This window comes from Camelus bactrianus, chromosome 20, assembly GCF_048773025.1.
Source record: "Camelus bactrianus isolate YW-2024 breed Bactrian camel chromosome 20, ASM4877302v1, whole genome shotgun sequence".
In the NCBI taxonomy this organism is placed as follows: domain Eukaryota; kingdom Metazoa; phylum Chordata; class Mammalia; order Artiodactyla; family Camelidae; genus Camelus; species Camelus bactrianus.
The window spans coordinates 21,846,608-21,865,237 of NC_133558.1; the positions used below are offsets into that span (position 1 = coordinate 21,846,608).

At 55.3% G+C, this 18,630-nt stretch overlaps 1 protein-coding gene across 1 annotated transcript in view; it reads right to left on the reverse strand.

The window, feature by feature from the left end:
• GRM4 (glutamate metabotropic receptor 4) overlaps positions 1–18,630 on the reverse strand; it is a 93,313-nt gene that overhangs the window by 46,745 nt on the left and 27,938 nt on the right. Inside the window, exon 2 of the mRNA XM_010949063.3 lies at positions 6,943–7,159. Within this exon, the coding sequence (XP_010947365.2) occupies positions 6,943–7,159 (217 nt within the window). The remainder of the gene's footprint in view (positions 1–6,942; positions 7,160–18,630) is intronic.

The following is an 18,630-nucleotide window of genomic DNA, read 5'->3' on the forward strand; positions in this document are numbered from 1 at the left end:
CCGGGGGTGAGAAGGTCGCATGCTTCAGGCTCTGTCCTCATGCAGTTGGCCCCAATCATCCCTGAACCAAAAGGCCCAGCCTGAAATGCTCCTATCAGATGCCCACTTCTTTAGGCCTTGAGGAATGTTTTGTTCTCCAGCACTCCTCTGAGAAGCATCCTAAATAAGTTGTCAGTGAATGTCTGAGGGTGTTTTCAGAATGGGCCAGAGCTATGGTGAATGAACCATGATTAGCCTTTGCTTACAAGGATGCCCAGAGTCAGAGGCCTCGGACTGGGAGGACACAGCCTGCCAGATGTCAGAGCTGGATCTTAAGAGATGAGCTGATGCACCCATACCAGCCACAGGTGGAAGATGGAGGGCCCAGAAGGTCAGTGATGTGCCCAAGGGTGCAGGGCTGGTCATCTGTTCATTCTATGGGCATCTATTGAGGCCCCACTGTGTGCAAGGGAGGGTTGGGGGGCACAGAGACAAGGAGGGAAGAGGAAGAGAGAAAGTTTAACAGGCACCAGGGCAGGTATGATTGGGGCTTCCCAGGAGGCCAGCCCTGGGGAAGATCACATGCCCCCCTGGTAAGCAACACTGCAGAGAGGAGGGCTCTTGGCCCTGAACCATAAGAGGCAGAGAAGATCTGCCAGGACCCTAAGTAACTTGGGCATGGCAATTGGGCAAGATCCTAAGTGCCAAAAGATGTTTTAATGCAGGACTGGACTGAAAGAAACTGCTCAGCTCCATCTCACATTTGTCCCCACTCCATGGCCGCTAGGACCAGGCCAGGCCCCTCACTGGGGTCCCATCTGCCTGCTTGCTCCTTCCTCCAGGCTCCTGCTCATGCTGTTCCCCACCTGGCAGGCCCTTTCCTACCTCTCCATTTGTCCAAGTACTCCTCCTCCAAGCCCTGCTGGACTGCCCGCCTTGCTGGGATGGGGCCCCCTGCAGCCTGGACTGTATCTCTTCACTTCAACGGATGTGTCATCACAAGCCTTCGTTCACTTATTCAGGCAAACTCTGAGCACCTCCGGCACAAGGGCAGGGTGCTAGGTCTGGCGGTGCACTGCTCTTCCCATGCCCGCTGGGAACTGGCAGGGCCCACGGCCTGTCTCCTCTCCTCACTCGGCAGCTGGGTACCCAGTGGATGTGAAACAAATCCATGAAGCCCAGGCCAGCTGGGAGACTCAAGCGGGGTCCGGAAGGCTAAGCCTCCTCCCGTTCCTGCCCTCTGGAGCAGGCAGCACCTCAGATCCCAAACCCAGTGCTGTGGTGAGAAAGGATTTCTGTCCTCAGTGAGTCAAGAGAGAGTTGGGGACAGCCAGGAGCTCAGGAGGGGTGGGCAGCATCCCAGGGCAACCTGATGCCTGTGCTCTGTCAGCCTCAGCTTGCCCTTCTGTAGACTGGGAGTGCAACCCCTCATGCCCATGAGGGAAGAAGGGCTAAAGAAGTGAGTAGTTGGCTGGATTTCATGATCAACCACCCATTCCACAAACATTTACGGAGCAACTACTATGTGCTAAGGACTGAGCTGCAAGCTGGGGAGGCACCAAAGGAGAAAATGGGCAAAAAATCTCTGTCCTCATGGGCCATAAACAAAAGTGTACTTGTCAAGCGCGACAAAGAAAAACACAGCAGGGAAGAAGGAATGCAGAGTAGTGAGCTGGGGAAGGGGTTGTTATAGACACGGTGGTCAGAGAGGCCTCTCTGAAGAGGGGCACCTGGGAAGGCACCTGAACGCCCTGAGGATATAGCTGCATGGATATCCAGGGACAGAGCTTTCTAGGAAGCAGGCAAGGCCAGTGCAAATGCCCTGAGGTGGGCTTGTGCCTGGAGTGTTAGTAAAGTGAGGAAGCTGACATGACTACAGCAGAGAGACTGAGGGGAATAGAAGGAAATGAGGTCGTGGAGGTGAAAAGAAGCAGCAGACAAGGGAGTGGGCACTCTGTGTCCCCTCTTAGGGGTTTCTGGATCCTGGCCTGGGGAAAACCTCTCCTCTCTAGTCTCCCCAAAAGATGAGCAGTGCCAGCCCCTCCAGGTGGCACAGCTCTTTCCAACTGGCCCAGCTCTTCTCCCTCCCCTTAGAGCCTCTGGTTATAGCCAGAGAAGCTGAGTCAAGAAATGTCGCACAGCCAGAGGGATGAGGTGCCCCAGCCTCTGGCCTCCAGCTGCCAGCTCTGCCAGTCTGCTGCATGGACGGGGGCCATCTAAATGCAAGTCTGACGCTCAGCCCTGGGAGCTGGAGCTGGAGGTCAGACCAGCAACAGCCTGACTCATCAGCGTCTCTGGAATATCAATGGGGGACGCAGGGACACAGCAGGGAGATGAGGCTTTAGAACTTTCCACTGTGCGAGGGACAGGATGTCCTCCAAGGAGCAGGCCTGAGCCCCCTACACCCCTTCCTGCTACACCCAGAGAGGCCATCTTATTCCCACCCTAGAAGCACAGGACTGGATGTGACTGAGGTGCTGGAATCACTCACTGGAGGGGACCAGAACCAGACCCCCAAGGTGACCCCATGGAGAGGCCCCTGCCAAGAGCTGACCTGTGTCCTTCCTGCCACATGTGCCAGAGATGGGGAAGCTGTGCTGGATTCAAATTCCACTACTGCTACTTTCCAGCTGTGTGGCCTCAGGGGAGTTACTTAACCTCTCTGAGTCTCAGTATTGCCATTAGTATAACGGAGCTATCTTGAAAGATAAGTAAATTAACATATATGAAGCACATAAAACTGGGTCTGATCTACAGGAAGGCTCCATAAATGGTACCTACCAATATCATCCATTCTCCCATCACCCACATAGGAGCCCTGGGCTCTGACACCTGACACTTCCCTGTGACCTTAGGCAGGCCCCTTGACTTCCCTGAGCCTTGGCTGTCCTCATCTGTGAAATGGAGAACCAGTACAAGTAAACTGAGGCTCACACAGGGTCCCATGGATATGGAAAGACTGTGAGGGTATAAAAGTTTATACTCCAGACCCCAACCCCTGAGAGCACCCAGGACAGTGGCAAGAGGCACTGAAGGCAGGGCCCCATCTGTGCCACCCCCTCTAGCCTGTCCCTCCCTCCAGGGTGATTCACTCACATCATCTCTGGAGCCCAGGCAGGGCCTGCTCCACATACCTAATCCCAGCCCTGGTGGTGCCCCTCGCCTTTCCCTCCAGCAGCCTATACCTAGCAGGAAGGAGGGAGTCCTGCAGCCAGAAGGCTGTGCACACCCCATAGATCGGGAGATGCACCCGATACCTCACATAAGCACACACGTGCACATGACCTGCCACACTCCTACTGGGGCAGGCCCACCAGGCACACGTCTGGAAAATTACATAGTGCCCCTCTCCCCACCACACACACACACACATACGTCCTGTCTTGGCTGCCTCTGGGGCTCACCTCACTGCTCTCTCACCATCAGATCAGCTGTCCTGTAAGAACCAGGCTGGCCTGGGCTCCTGTGGTTTTGTTCCTAGTCCTGCCCCTGGATGCGTTCCCCTCAGGCCTTCCAGCACTCTCCAAGTGTCCCCAGCAGTGGCTGACACCGGCCAGTCCAGGCAGCCAGACCCCTAATAATAACCCTCCCACGTGTATCCCAAGAACCCACCTCCACGGGCCAGGAGCACGTTTTGTTCTGATAACACCCAGTTTTATCCCCGTTTCACAGAGGACAAAACCAAAACCAAGAGAGGCTGAGTGACTTTCCCAGGATCATGCAGCCAACAAGCGGCTGAGGTGGAGCCCAGGTCTGTCTGCCAGGCCTGTCCCTTATCCTTGCGCTGCTGTCCCGGTGATGTGAGCTGGGGGAGACAGAGAGTGTGGGGTAGAAGGGCCTGGGTCTGACTGCCTCGCTCCAAGTCCTGCCTTCACACCTTGCTGTGTGAGACTGAGCAAGCCACTCTACCCCTCTGAGCCTCAGTTTCCCCATCTATAAAAGGCGGACAAAACACCAGGCCACAAGGTTGTCACCAGGATTCATGATATGCAGTGAGGGTCTTGGCATGGGGCAGAGTTCACAGGATGGCTCAAGACATAATCCACATGACTGAGTGACCAGGGTGGGAGGGCATGGTGCTGATGGGGACTGGGAAATGTGACGCCAGGACTTTCCTTAAGCTCCCCACCCAGAGGATAGAGCTGGGTTCCAATCCCAGCTCCTCCATGTTCTGGCTGTGTGGCCTTGGGGAAGTGACCTATCCTCTCTGGCCTCGGTTTCCTTATCTAGAAAAATGGGCATAATTATGCTCCCTGCAGGACCCAGAGTCCAGCACACAAGAGGCACCCAGGCCTTGCTGGCCGAGCTCTCACCAGGGCTCTGACGTGCATCCTTAGCCTGGTGAGTGTGCCCTCCCCTCCGCCCTGCTCCCTGGCACTCCTCTGAGCAACTCACAGATGATTTATACTTCAGAGGACAAATCAATACAATATACAGCCAAAGACATCTTTAATCTTTCGCGGGGATTAGGCTACAAGGTACAGCGGCCCCTTTCTACTGGCCGCTCGATTCTGATTTCAATTTGGGCAGCTAGAGCGCAGCTTTCTCCTTTTCTTTTCACTCCCCTAAAGATGGTTATCCAAGTCATATTTCATTCAGTGGGCAAGGTGGGGAGACCCAGCTGCCCAGTCAGGGCCCTGGGGCTGCACACCCTGTGAGGAGGGCTGTGGATGTGGGAGGTCCGGCCGGGTGGGAGGCCAGGCCCTCAGCGATGGGATGGAGCGCAGGGGGCAGGGACACCATGAGGGGATACCTGTGCCAGGGCAGGCATGCCCTGAGCTGGAGGCCCAGGAAGAAAAGCTAGTTCTCTTATTTTTCTAGGAGTCCTTTTAAAAAGCTTGAGTGGACTTTATATTTTCCGACTACTCAATGCCCAATTAGATGCTTGCACAAAATTTAAACAATAGTCTTAGCTTCAGCTGAAATGCAATGCCCAGACCTCACCCCAATTCCATGCCTCTCTCTCAGTCCTTCCAGGCTGTGTGCGTGTGTGCGCGCGCGCATGTGTGTGTGTGCGTGTGTGTGTGTGTGTGTGTGTGTGTGGGTGTGTGGCTGTCGTACCCCCATCCCTTGCACAGGGCTGGTCCCTGTGTGTCTCAGTTAATGCAGTGGGAAATGGGCAGAAGACAGAGTGACAAAATACAAAGCAGTTAAGACCTCTAGTCCTGGAGCCAGACTGCCTGGGTTCAAGTCCCTTCTCTACCTCTAACTTTCTGTGTGACCTGGTGCCAGTTATTATGTGGTCTCTCAGTATCTCGCTTCCTTCCCTGTAAAACAGGGGCACCTACTTCCTAGCATAGGGTAGATTACCCCAGACTACAGGTGTAAACAGGGGATCAGCATGTGCTGGGCACATAGGGAGGCTATGTGAGTACTGGGAGTGCTTCTCAAGTCCCTACAGAGGGACTGAACACTAAGATTCTGGACCACTGTCCCTGCCCCTATAGCACCTTTGTTGCCAAATCCTACAGAGGTTGCACCTGAAACAGGAGGGCAGTGGGCTTGCTTGCAGAAGGACCCAAGCCATCAAGGAGGAGAGGAAACTGCAAAGCAGGATGGGTGGAGCCCAAAGAGGTGCCCAAGTCCAAGCAAAGGAAGAAAGGACATGCTAGAAGCCAGAGGGAGGGGTTGGGGTACCAGGGGTCTGACACTACCCAGCTGTCTGTCCATCCCCTGCTTCCTTCTTCAGGGGCTCAGCTGCTGGAGTGGGGAATAGCCTGGAGTCACAGCCATCAGTCAGCGCTGCCCCACTTCCACCACCCTGCTGCCCTCTCCACCAGGTTACAAGCACCAGGGCTGCTTCGGCTGTACAATTAAAGGGGCTTATCTGAGATTTATAGCAGGATTATGCCTGCAGGGTGTTACCAACGCCGGCCTCTGGACACTCTGTGGTCCTTAGGAAAAGCAATTAGAGTCCCAGGGTTATACAGGTATAAATATACAGACGCCATCCCCCAAGGTCAAGGGTATCACAGTGAGCTATTTAAAGACAGGGCCTTGGGAGAGGCCAGGAGGGGAGGCAGAGGGGCCCTCTCTGCAGGGAGGTAGGTCTGCCAGAAAAGGGAAGGGCTTCCACACCCCACACACGACAGGAGCCATCCCTCTGCCTTGTAGCTCTGAATCGGCCATTCCTCCTGGCTGGGCTCACCCAACCCAGGTGAAGCCCCCATCCCAGGCCTGTCTGCAGCCCTCGACGTCCACCACAATGGTCCCATGCGGCCTGTCTTCTCTCGGCACGGCCATCTGAACTGTCCCACTCAGAGGCCCAGGTTTGGCCTGCAATGGTGTTAATCCTTGTGTTAGCTTCTTACTACTTAAAAGATACTTAAAAGATTTATCACTAGAGTGCCTAAGGATGGTGGAGGAATGCAGGGAGCTTCGTAGGGGAAAGGTGGCATGCGCTAAGTGTGGCAGACCCGAGGAGAGCAAGTCATCTTCCCACACTTCCCCAAACCCCACCCATGGAGCACCCACTCCACTGAAGCCAGCACAGCCCCACCCACCGCCTGCCCCTCACCCCCGCCAGAGTGCTCAATTTTAAAGACTTTGAATTCCCAGTCCCTCAGACAAATCCTGGCTCCAAGAACCTGCTGGTTGGTCCCCTGGCTCCTGGGTCCCTGAGACCCCCTTGAACAAGGCCACTTCCATCCCCACCTCCTTCCCCTCCTCTCTGCCTGGGAACAGTGGCTGTTCCACCAGCTCCCATGACAGGAATACTGACAGTCCCTCCATCTGCCTGGCCACATCTGCAAAAGTCATTCACATCTACCCCTACCCCCAGGAGTCACCCAGCCGCCTGGAGGCCACAGGCTCAGAGGAGAGACTAAGGCCTATGAGGGGATGGCCCGGGCAGGACAGCCCACAGAAGGACCCAGAGAGTGGCTCTCGGGTGGTGCTCAGCCAGTGTGCCATGACATCCCCCATCCCCAAGCGCATGACCCTGCAGGCGGGCACCTGACTCACCGTCCTCTCGGGACTTCTGGATGAAGGCTTCCACACCGCTCTCACCGTAGCTGCCCTCCGAGGCCAGCGTGGACACGTAGTTCCACTTGAGGGCACGGACGATGTCCACCATGGCCTGGGCCTGGTATGTGTCCGAGGGCACCACGCGGGAGAAGAAGTCGTACCGGCTGTTGTCACTCAGGTCGGGGGCTGTGGAGGCGTAGCTGATCTGGGGGATCTGGGGGCGAGAGGGGCTGCTGATGGGGGCAGCTGGCACCCCACCCTGCCCAACCAGCACCAGCCCCTACACACCAACCTTCCTCCTGTCCCAGAACCTGGGTACCATCCCAGCCCTTCCCACAGGCACCACCTCCTCCCATCCTGGGGGAGACTCCTTGACCTGGGCTGAATAGGTCCCAGCCCCACTTGACAGAGAAGGAAACTGAGGCCCAGAGAGAGTGGCCAAATGGTAGTTAGCCCTGATCCTGGATTCAGCCCAGGGTCCCAACACCCTCCACTCAGCTCTCTGCTGATCCTGACCCTTCCCACGCCTCTCCTCACTTCCAACAGGAATGCGGCTGGAATCAGGGTGAGAAGTAAGTGGCAAGTAGGCATCAAGTCCTCCTCCTCCAGAAAGTCTCCCAGCCTGCCTCATCTGGGTTTTGTGGCTGGTGGTCCCTCAATAACACACACATATACACCACAGAATCATAAGGGATAACACACTTTTGCACACACATATATACACACACCCCGGGAGCCTCTGGATGCCTCAATATATATAAAGAGCTGGAAGACCCTAGCCGGGGGAAAATCCCCAGGTGAGTGAGACGGTTGGCCCAGGGATGAGGCTTATCTGATCCACCCCCTGCCAGAACTTTAGTCCCCATGGCAACTGAGGGTGGGAAAATATTCCAGGAGCAAGCGGATTGGGGGAGCTCCTGTATGTGTGTTTGCCCACCTGGGCTATGCCTAGGGTATGCCTATCCCCAGGGACACTGGGGGCCTACCTTCCAGTGGGGACACCCATTAGGAAAAGGGCCTGGTCCAGCTTAGCCCCATGATTTCCCCTAAGGTGGGCCCTCAAGGCCCAAGTCCCTGGTACCCACAGAAATGAGGATGGGAATGGGGGAAACAGGTGACTGGCTTCCTAGATTTTCTGACTAAGGGTTAACTCCCAAGCCCTCTCATTGTCATTCTTGTGGTCTTTATAAAATGGTACATACTATGCTATTCACTATGTCACTATTGGGAAACAAGCTACGTGTCCGTCAGAAGGGGACTGGAGAAAGAAGCTACAGCCACACAAGGAATACCAGGCAGCTGCAAAAAAGAACAAGGCAGCCTTCCACGCCCTGCTCCGGATGGCTCTCTGAATACAGGGTAAAAATAATAGCAACAAAGAAGGAAGCTGAAGGGTAGAAACAGCATCAACAAAGAAGCAAGGTGCAGCTCCCTGTGCCAACAGCGCCCGGCTTACTGTACAAGGGGTGGCTGGCTCTGAAACAAATCAGGGGCAAAGTCCCTCCAGGGAGCGAACCACGTGGCAGGAGGCAGGGTTGAGTGGGACCTTCCACCTTATACCCTCTGTACGTTTTCCATGTAGAACCACGCAAATACAGCACCTGTTTAGAAAGCAAACCCCACTGTAATGTTCACGTCCCTTTGTCTGCCTGAGTCAGCAGTGTCTGAACACCAGCACAGCCCTCTCTCCCTGGAGAGCACTTAGCATGAAAGCAGCAACCCTTAAAATGTGGACTCTGGTTGGATATTTGATGAGCAATTTTAAAAGTATCGTTATTTTTAAGGTCTGATGATGGTATTACAGTTGCAGTTGGTTGGCTGGTTGGTTTTTAAGAGTCCCTGTCTCAGAGCAGGGCTTCCCAGACTCGGCACTCTGAGCACGTGGCATGGGAGTGAGGTGTGATTCTTTGTCGGGGGGCTGTTCTGTGCGCTGTAAGACCTCTAGCAGCATCCCTGCCCCACACCTACGAGATGCCAGTAGCGCACCCCTCCCCCAGTCATGACAATCAAAAATGTCTCTAGACGTTGCCAAGTGTCCCTTGGGGGGCAAAGCTACGAATTGAACTAGTTAGGGACAAAGTGATATGATGAGGCCTGGGATTTCCTGGGAACATGCAGAAGTAATAACACACTGGCCAAGAGCTGACACCTGTTGAGTGGTGTGGCCGTGAGGGCTCACTGCCCTATTCGGTGTACTTTTGTACATGTCTGAAATGGCCACATTTTTTAAATTTTGATGATAAAACAGAACAAAATAAACAGCGCCCCTGGGTCATCCCTCCGAACAGAAGCACCCTGAATCTGGAGCTGGAGCAGGCGGTGGAGACTGCGGGACCAGGACACACCCAACTCAACCTTCCTTCACAGCAGGTCCCCAGGAGAAGCTAGCGTGTTTGTTTGCTAGCTCACCTCTGCTGGTAGTAATCACACACCTGGAAACCTACTCTCCTCCTAATTAGAAGCAGTTCGTCTCCCACTTCTGATATTTTCTCCCAGCACAGGCCCAAGGGCCCAGAGTCAAATGTGTCAGCTCAGAGGAGAGGTGGGAAGTCCAGACAGGTTCAGGGCGGGCAGCAGAAAGGGCCAGAGCCACTCACACAAGGTGACTTCTCACCCCTCAGTCCTCCTCCCAAGCCACCTCCCCCGTCTCCTCCCGTTCGGGCACTCAGCCTGGGCAGGGACAGCAGGCGGACAGGTGGATGTCCGGATGCCAGGACTCAGAGCCTCCCCCAGTGAGCCCAGTCCCTGTCAGCAGTCTTCAGACCCAGGCCCCACCCCTGCCCCCTGAAGACCCCCATTTCTGTAAAGGGTAGGAGAGCAAGCATGGGGTTCCTGCAGGGTGTGTGTCAGGCTGCAGAAGTACCCTGGGCCCTGATTTCAGGAGCCCAAGATGAGCCCTTGTTCTGCCCCCAACAATTCCTGAGACCCTGGAACAGAGACTCTGTCCTGAAATGATGGGGTGGAGGAGTGATAGAGTCCAGGGGCTAAGCCAGCATCCTCTTATATGTCCCCTCTGCCAACTCCTCCCACCTCGCCCCCTGCAGTCTCCCTCCTCAGCTCCAGGCCCTCCCAAGGTTCCTAGGAAGATGCGTTCTAGCGGAGATTTGGGAACTAAACTGCTCAGGTTCAAATCCCAGGTCTGCCGCCCATTGGCTGGGAAACCTGGGGCAGGTTACTTCACCTCTCTGGGCCTCAGTTTCCTCAGCTGCAAAATGGGAATAATTGCAATCCCTTTCTCATAAGGTTGTGAGAGTCACATGTGGGAATTCACAAGACATGCTCAGGGCAGTGCCTGGCAGGCAGTAAACCCTCACCGGTCAGCTCCGATGTGAGTTATTATCCCTCCCTCTGCACTTCCTCCTGGCAGCTCCCTCCTCTTGGCCATCTGACTTTTTTTACCTCCTAGGACTGTCCCCTCCCACCCTCACCTCTCTGTAGTCACACAGTTTCTACTGTGCTTAGTGGGGACACCTCTTGGTGCTGGCAGGCCCTCCAAGCTCTAATCCCTCCTGTCCCCACCCCAGGCTGGAGTGGAAGGGGCAGAGGTGGGGACCGCCCTGGGGACCCCACAGGCAAGGGGGACTGTGACAGCCTGGCCCAAGCAGGGCTGTTCCTGTAGCTCTCATGGTCTCCGCAGCCCAGCTGAGCAGGAGGAGAGGCGCTGGATTAACATTCCCCTTACAGAACATACCTCTCCTTTCACATCAGCACGAGAGTGGGAGGCCGCCATGCCACCCCGCTGCCAGCTCCTCCATCTCCCTGCCTGCCTCCCTCCTACCGCCACCTAAAACTTTGAGAACCTACTGTGTGCCAGGCACTGTTCTAGGTGCTGGGGATGCCATATCTTCCTGTCGCCTGCTTCATGGGGCAAGAGTCAGCAAGAAGCCAGATTCCAGCAGCACCTGACCAACCACAGCTGTCCTAGTCTAGGTCCATCTGTCCGCGGGCTTCTCCTTCCTCTCTGCCTGCCTTCCTCTGCCCACAAAGCCCACGACCTCATCTCCCCACATCAAAATCTTCCTCGTGCATCAAGGACCAGCTCAAAAGTCACCTCCTCCAGGTAGACCCCCAGGAGCCCTCATTTTCCAGAGAGCCTGCTCAGACCTCCCACAGCACCAAGTCAGTCTGCTCCAGTACCAGGCATGTCCTCCTGGATGTTTGGACGCTTGGGCTACTTATCAATTCAAAACGTATCTGAGGCACTCCATTGTGCTGGGCAAGGTCACTGGGAAGACACCAAGAGGAACTGGACACATCTCACCCTCAAACCCAAGTCAACACTCACTGCATCCTCGGGGATGCCCTGGGGAGGAGGCAGGTGAGATGCCCATGAGTGGCACACAGTATGTCTGCAGCTGGCACCCAGTAGAGCCTCACACGTCCCAAAGTACAAAAGGGGTGAGTGACTGAAGGGGGAGGGAGTTCATGAATAAACTCTCTCTCTCCTTCTCGCTGGCTTCTGGAGTGACAAGGAGGTCCACGACACGTGGGAAAGACAAAAGCTGCTTCCGGGCTTGAGCAACAATGAAGATAAATGTCAAGTGTGTGATGCACATGTGCGGGTGTGTGACGTGCGCGTCTGTGAGCACATTCCGGAACACACACCCTGAGCCCAAGAGTGCACAGCACACCCATTGATTTCTTCCTCTTACCAACAGTCACTGAGCGCCAACAGCCTGCCAGGCACAGTTCTGAGAGCAGGGACACTTCCCCGGGGGGCTCCCAATCTAGCCAGGGATAGGTGATGCAGAGCTGACAAATGGGGACAGAGGACTAGGAGGAAAAAGAAAGGGAGGTTTAGGGGACTACTGGGGAGAGGGGCCGGGGGTAACCCTCTGACAGGATGACATTTGAGTCAAGATCCCAAGGAGGTGAAGGAGGGAGCCATGTAGGTATTTGAAGGAGATCTTTTCAGGCAGATGAAACAGCCCGTGCCAAGGCCTGCACACATATGTACATGTGTGCATGTGTGTAAGCCTGTACGTGCATGTGTGTGCAAGCCTGTATGTGCATGTGTGTGCATGCACACACATGTGTTAGAACCTACATCTGTCCTGGAGCTGTCTCAAGCCTGGCCAGCAGCCCCACACACCCACCCAGGCCTGGCTGGGGTGCAGTTGGTGCCCCAGGGTGCCAACAGCTCAGGCTCTGGGACACTGGCTCCCAAACCAGCAGAATCTGAGGACGCCCCTGAGAGTGGCCAGTCCCTGTTCCACACCATCCAGAGGAGGGTTGTAGGGTGAGCGACCTGCCTGGCATCTCAGGGCCCACCAAGGGCACAGTCCCAGCGCCTCTGAAGGCTCAGGCTTTGTTCAAAGCCGTCGGAGGTAAAACCTCCACCTGCCCTCCACAAGGCCGGGTTACCCGATTCAAGCAGCTGGATGCCCAGGGCCATCACCACGGACACCTGGGGTCACCTGACAGAAGCCCCAACCCTCTTCCTGTCAGCATTAGTGTTCAAGGCACCTCTCCCTCACTCCTCTTTCTTAATGCTTGGCCAGGCACTCTCTGGAGCCAATCTGCCCAGGGCTTTACAACCCAGCTTTGCCATCCAGCTGTGTGACCTTAGGCAAGCAAGCAGCCTCTCTGGGCCTCAGTTTCCAGCCCTATAAAGCAGTCACAGTAACAACACAGGACTGCCAAAGTGCTTAAAACAGTGTCTGGCACATGGGGGCCCACAGCAAATGCTAGATATTATTATTAGAGAGGGAGGCAAGACTGGGACCATTGTGCCCATTGTTCAGATGAGGAAACTGAGGCTCAGAGAGTTGAAAGTGCCCTCTGAGCATCAGAGCCAGAAGATAGCAGAAATAAGGCGTAGACCCAGCTGCTCTGCCTCCCTGCTCCCATCCCCCAGTCCTGGCCTCGGGCCCTGCCCACCCTCCCAGCTGACTCTGCATTTTCTATTCCATCCACAAGCCAGGCCAGGCAGCTACAGAATGAGGCTGGGATCCTATAGCCCCCTCTGGCCAGCAGCCCAGCCTAGGCCAGGGCCCAGACCGACCTCAGGACCCCCACCCTCTTGGCTGCAGCCCCTCTCACTTGGGGAGCAGGGGACCCTGTATGCGGCCAGTCAGACCATGGGGTTGGCTGCCTGCTTCCCTGCCCCTCTGATCTTGGCTGCATGAAGCCTTGACTGCCTGGCTCTTGGAATCAGCTGTTTTCTTCACAGATAAAAGGCAGCCTGGCTTTCAGGTACATGAAAGCTACTCAGGCAGAAATATGCGGTTCAGAGAGGAGAGAAGGCCAGCCTCCACAGGCTCAGAGGCACCATCCCTGACCCCACAGTGCTCACGGCCTGAGCCATGCACCTCTCCCAAGGCCTTTGCTGCAGAAGGGGCAGAGGTGCTACCCGGGGGGTCTGCTCCCCGCAGCCTCAGAGGGGTGGGCAGGACAGTGCCTCACTGAGAGCCGGGCACACACCTTCATGAAACACCAACCACCTCCTCTCAGCCAGGCACTGAGGCCACAGATTTAAATAACCCACCTTCAGAGAACCAGCCTGGTGAGGGGGGAGGTGCCACAAAGGAGGTCCTCACAGGGAAATGCCTCCAGGCTGAAGTGCCGGGTTTGGGGCAACAGGGATTCACTGGGGGCCTCGCAGGGGAGCTGCTGGGGGTCTGACTATGGGCCCTGAGGAGAGTAGAGGCTGGCGGCAGGCGGGGGTCAAAGGGGTAGACAAATTGAAGACGAGAAATGGGATGGTGCAAAGAGGGGAGTCAGGGAGTTCAAGGTGGCTGGGAAGGACAGTCACATGAGATATTGGGGTACAGCAGAGGGGGTGCGGCAAGTGGGACCCAGCACTGATGGGTTTCTGCCCTCAGCCCTGACAGGCCTGCCTCAGAGACAGCCTTCAGGGCTCAAGAGCAGAGAAGCAGACTTCCAAAGCCTGGAAATAGAGGGATGCCCTAGGAAAGTGCTGGGCTGGCATCTGGATGGTCTTTGGGAGAACAGGGATAGGCTCCAGATTGGAGTACAACCTGCCACCTTCCCTGGGCCTCATCCCAGGCCACACGCTGGGGCCTTCCCCCTCAACAACCGCCTTCCCTCACACCTGCTGGGCCATTTGGGGGCCCCCGGCCATTTCCCTACAGACCCTGCGGGAATTCAGGCCAGGATGGCCTGGGCAGCTCACTTCAAGATGCCCTCATTAATCAGATCCCACTACCCTGCAGACGCAGACCAGCTACCAACCCTGTACCCCAAGCATCAGGTCACTCTGGGGCCTGGCCATGTGCCCCTGCCTGGCTCTTGGCCAACCAACCTGTGCCCAGTGCAATCGATCAGTCTGCTTGGCCCACCCTGGGTGACCCCTGACTTAGCCTTCTCCCGCACTTGCCGCCTGGGGCACTCAACCTCCCAGCTCTGCTCCATCCCCAGGCCGGGAGACTGGCCACCCTGGCCTTCTTCTGCCCAGTCACACGGGCCCCTCATGCCAGCAGTGTTTCCTCTCCTTGACTGACATTCCAGTGGGAGGGAAAATTGATAAATGAACCCCCACATGATTAACATGGGTTGCTGGACCTTAGAGACATTTCCATCTCTGTCTTCCTGGCACCTGGCAAAATTCAACAACTTGCCCCTCAAGCTCAGCTGGGGCCACGTGACATGCTCTGGCCAATGAGCTGGGAGCAGAAAATGCTACCATTTCAGGGCCAGAGTATTTCATTGTGGTTGTGAGACCCTACAGGGTACACATTCCCTCTGCTACCATGACCAGCAATGTTCCAGGCCTGCCTCGGTCCCTGAGGAGGTGGAGCAAAGCACTAGGCCAACATATATGGACACGTAACAGAGCAAGTATTCAGTTTATGTATTTTAAGCCACAGAGATGCAGGGGCTATTTGTTCTTGCAGCGTCTCCTCATCAATGCTGACAAATACAGGTGGCACAGCCTCTAGCTGCAGGACAGCCAGCAATGAGTCTTGTTTATCTCCACCTCAAGAGTCTAGATGTGTCAAGTTCACACCCATCACAGTCTGGGCGTGGACTGAATTGAATTAAATTCACTCACTCACACACAATCATCATCATCATCATGAGAACTAGCATTTATTCAGTGCTTACTATGTGCCAAGAACTGTCCAAAATGGTTTTATATGACTAGCATCTTGAACCTTACAATAACCATACGAAGTAGGCTGTCTTATTCTCCCCATTTTCCAGAAACTGAGGTGCAGAGAGGTTAAGTTACTTGCCCAAGATGACACAGCTAGTGGCTGAGCTATAATTTGAAGCTAGAGGGACCAGCTCCAGAGCCCATGCTAACTACCATGTAAAAAACTCAGCCTCCCCCTTTCACAAGTGGTTCTACACACACACACACACACACACACGCAGAATCTGAGGGAGGTGGTAGCCTCCAGAGACAAGGAGGGCCGCTGCCCACATCGCCCGTGGCAACAGCAGGGAGTCAGTCCTACTTCCTCTCCATGCTCAGCCACTACCTCCACTCCTGGCTGTCACTATGGGCTGAAGTGGCCCATCTGCCTCCAACACAAAGGATCAGGGAGGGGTGGGGGCCTGGGGCCCCAGAGGGTTGTGTAAATGGCTCTGCTTTGAGCAACAGCTAATTTCTAAACATAATTATTAATTTCATGCTTATCATATGCAAACCTCTGTCTCCCAGACAAGATGAAATTGATTTAATTAGAAATTCCATCATCAAGTCTTTTGGATCCAAGCTTTTAATTAGGATCACCAACCCCACCCAAGGCTGCCAGAGAGTGGGCTCGTAGCCCCTGACTTCTCTCCCTGAGGCCCCAGGCACAGCCAGGAGGGGTAGGCACCTCCACCGCCACCAGTGCCCCAGTTGGTGGCCAGGTCAGGGTTGCTCACCAGGATTCTTACCCATCTCCCACCCCCACAGCATGGCCCCACAGTCACAATGGGCCTCTTTTTCCTCCTGGCATCATCATGGGGAAATAGCTCGGGAGGAATTCATGTCATCTTGCAGCCAGAAGGACTGAAATCTTTAAGGTGGGCAGAAGGCAGGAGATAACAGGCCTCTCCTCTTCCTGCAAAACTCACACACAAGCCTTCTTTGGGGAGCCCTTGCTGGGTACAAATAAAAGGCCCTTTACAGCTCAGATTAGGGCCATCTGTCACATTTATCAACTTGGCATTTTCACAAAGCATTTTCAACACATTACCTCTGACCTCATCTCCAGCTAACATCTTAGCCTCCCATCTTGGCCTCGCTCACGTGGCTCCAGCCACACCAGCCTCCTTGCTATCCCTTGGACATGCCAGGCATGCTCAGCCTCAGGGCCTTTGCACCAACTGTTCCACTGCCTGAATGTTCTTCCCCTAGGTATGCATGTGGCTGGTTCCCTGGCATCCTTCCCTTCAAGACCATTCAAACATCACCTTCTCAGACTACCCTATTTAATACCAATCCTACCTCTCTCCCCAACACCCCTTCTATATTTACTTACTTATTTCATTTATTATTCCCCTCCAAAACATCAGCTCCATGAATCCAGGAACCTTTTTAATTTCCCACTGTGTCCTCAGACATCTGTCACAGCACTTGGCACAGGGTAGGTACTCAATGAACAAAGGGGACGCTTCATCCCCTCCACACAGCCAGCCTGAGGGCAAGCTCCGCAGTACCGTAAGCACTTCAGTGGTTGAGGAAACCAAGGTTCAGAGCCTCGGGGCCTTGCCCAGGTCACGGAGCAGCTCAGGGGCCAAGATCTGATCCTCATGTGGTCTGATGCTTCACCGGGCAAGCGTATGACGTTGCTCAGAGCCAAGTGGGCCACTCCACCACAGCGCCCTGCTCCCGGAAGATGCTCTCAGGTCTCTCTCCTCCCACCTAGGGGCCCAGTAGGACCCTCCCTCTGGCTCCCGCTCCTCCTGGGGCCTGCTGCGCTCTGTCCCCTGATTTCACAGTGACATCCCAGAAGGCAATCATTGGGGGGTGATCCCACACCGGCCTCTGTCTCCTTCCCTGGGGCCCGCCCAGCCTCTTATCAGGAAAGCAAGCGGACACTTAGATTAATTTCCAGGTCTGCTCTGAATTATGTTTTCCAGGAGAAAACCAGACAGATGCAGGCAACAGGGTTTTGAACAAATATTTCCCCGGAAAACGCTTTATTCAGTCCCTTGTCTCACCCTTTTAAACATTATATGTTTTCTTAGGAGCCCAGGAAAAAGGGGGTGGGCGATAAGGCACGGAGGTTGGAGAAGAATAGAGGGCGCGGAGCGGAGAGTCTCACAGGGCTGACAAAGGAGCGGGTTCTGATGCAGGCTTGGAGGAATTACCGCAGATAAGAGCACCCAGGAGAGCAGGCAGGGGAGCGGGCAGCGCGAGGGCGAGAGCAAACAAGATCCTCAAATCAGCACTTGTCCTATTTCATAAGCGAAATGTAGATCAATAAATTACACTCACTTTTGCAGGTTTTACATGCTGACTCCGTAACCTTGTCAAGAGTGATACGTGGGGGGAGGCCGGGGGACAGAGGAGCCCAGAGGCTGGGGAGGAAGGGCCAGAGCCCAGGGGAGCCCCGTGGGGCCACAGCGCCTGTGCCTCCTACACCAAGAAGGGCCCAAAGCCCAGGTTTCCAGAGGTAAGAAGCCAGCCGCCACACCCTCTGCCCACTACCTCACTGTGTGACTGTAGGCAAGTCACTGTCCCTGTGAGCCTCGATCTCCTCGTCTGTCATGTGGGCACAGGGCTGAGAATCTGGCCTTTGTCAACCTCACTGTGAGGCTCACATGGAGAAGGGACATTAAAGCCTGGAAAGAGAAGCAAACATCCAAGATGCCAGGAGTCATTATTATGCCTCTTACATGTACCAGGTGCGGCAGCTACTAACACAGACTCTCCTGTTCATTCTCACCAGGCCCTGAGAGGGGAAGCCTTAGCCCTGATTTACATGAGAGGCTGTGGCTTGGAGCTGAGGCACAGGTCTGGGGTCACCCAGCGCCGGGGCCAGAAGTCACACCCAGGCCCACCCGATGGCAAAGCTGGGCTTTCTCTGTGAGCCAGCGAGCTGGGCAGCCCTGGGCACCAGGCCACGCCCAGGTGTCCAAGGGGCAGGGGCTCAGGACCAGCCCAGGGTGCTGCAGTACCCCAGGGGGGCAAGCTGAGGGTGCAGCTGAGTAGGGACTGAGCACACGAAGCGGGCGAGGCAGGAGCCAGGCGGCAGCAGGCTGCGCAGGTGTCAGCAGTAATCGGAACAGGCCCAGGAGCTCTCGTTTAAGGAGCGCCTACTCCATGCCAAGCACTCCGCAGGGATTCTCTCACTTCATCTTCACACAATAACCCCATGAAGTGAATGCTATTATTACCTTCATTTTTCAGATGAGAAAACTGAGGCCTCAGAAAACATGGAAACAAAATCACACAGCAAGTGGCAAAGCAGGATTGAAACCCAGGTCTGTCTGGTTCCAGACAGACTGGGCACTATCACCCCTGTGCCCTGCCTGGCACACTCCATTCTCATTGCCAGCCTCCTGCCCTCTGCCCACACCACCCTTGCCCCTGGGGAGCAGTCAGGACGGGGAGCCAAGAGTCCTTGCTCCAGGCCCTTCCTCATCACATCTCTTAAACACAGCACTTTCCATCTCTGAGCCTCAGTTTCCACATCCATTCAATGGGAGTTGAATGACCTCTGGACTTGTAAGGTGAGGACAGAGGGTGGGGCCTCCATAATGTGGGAGAGACATCCAAAAGCC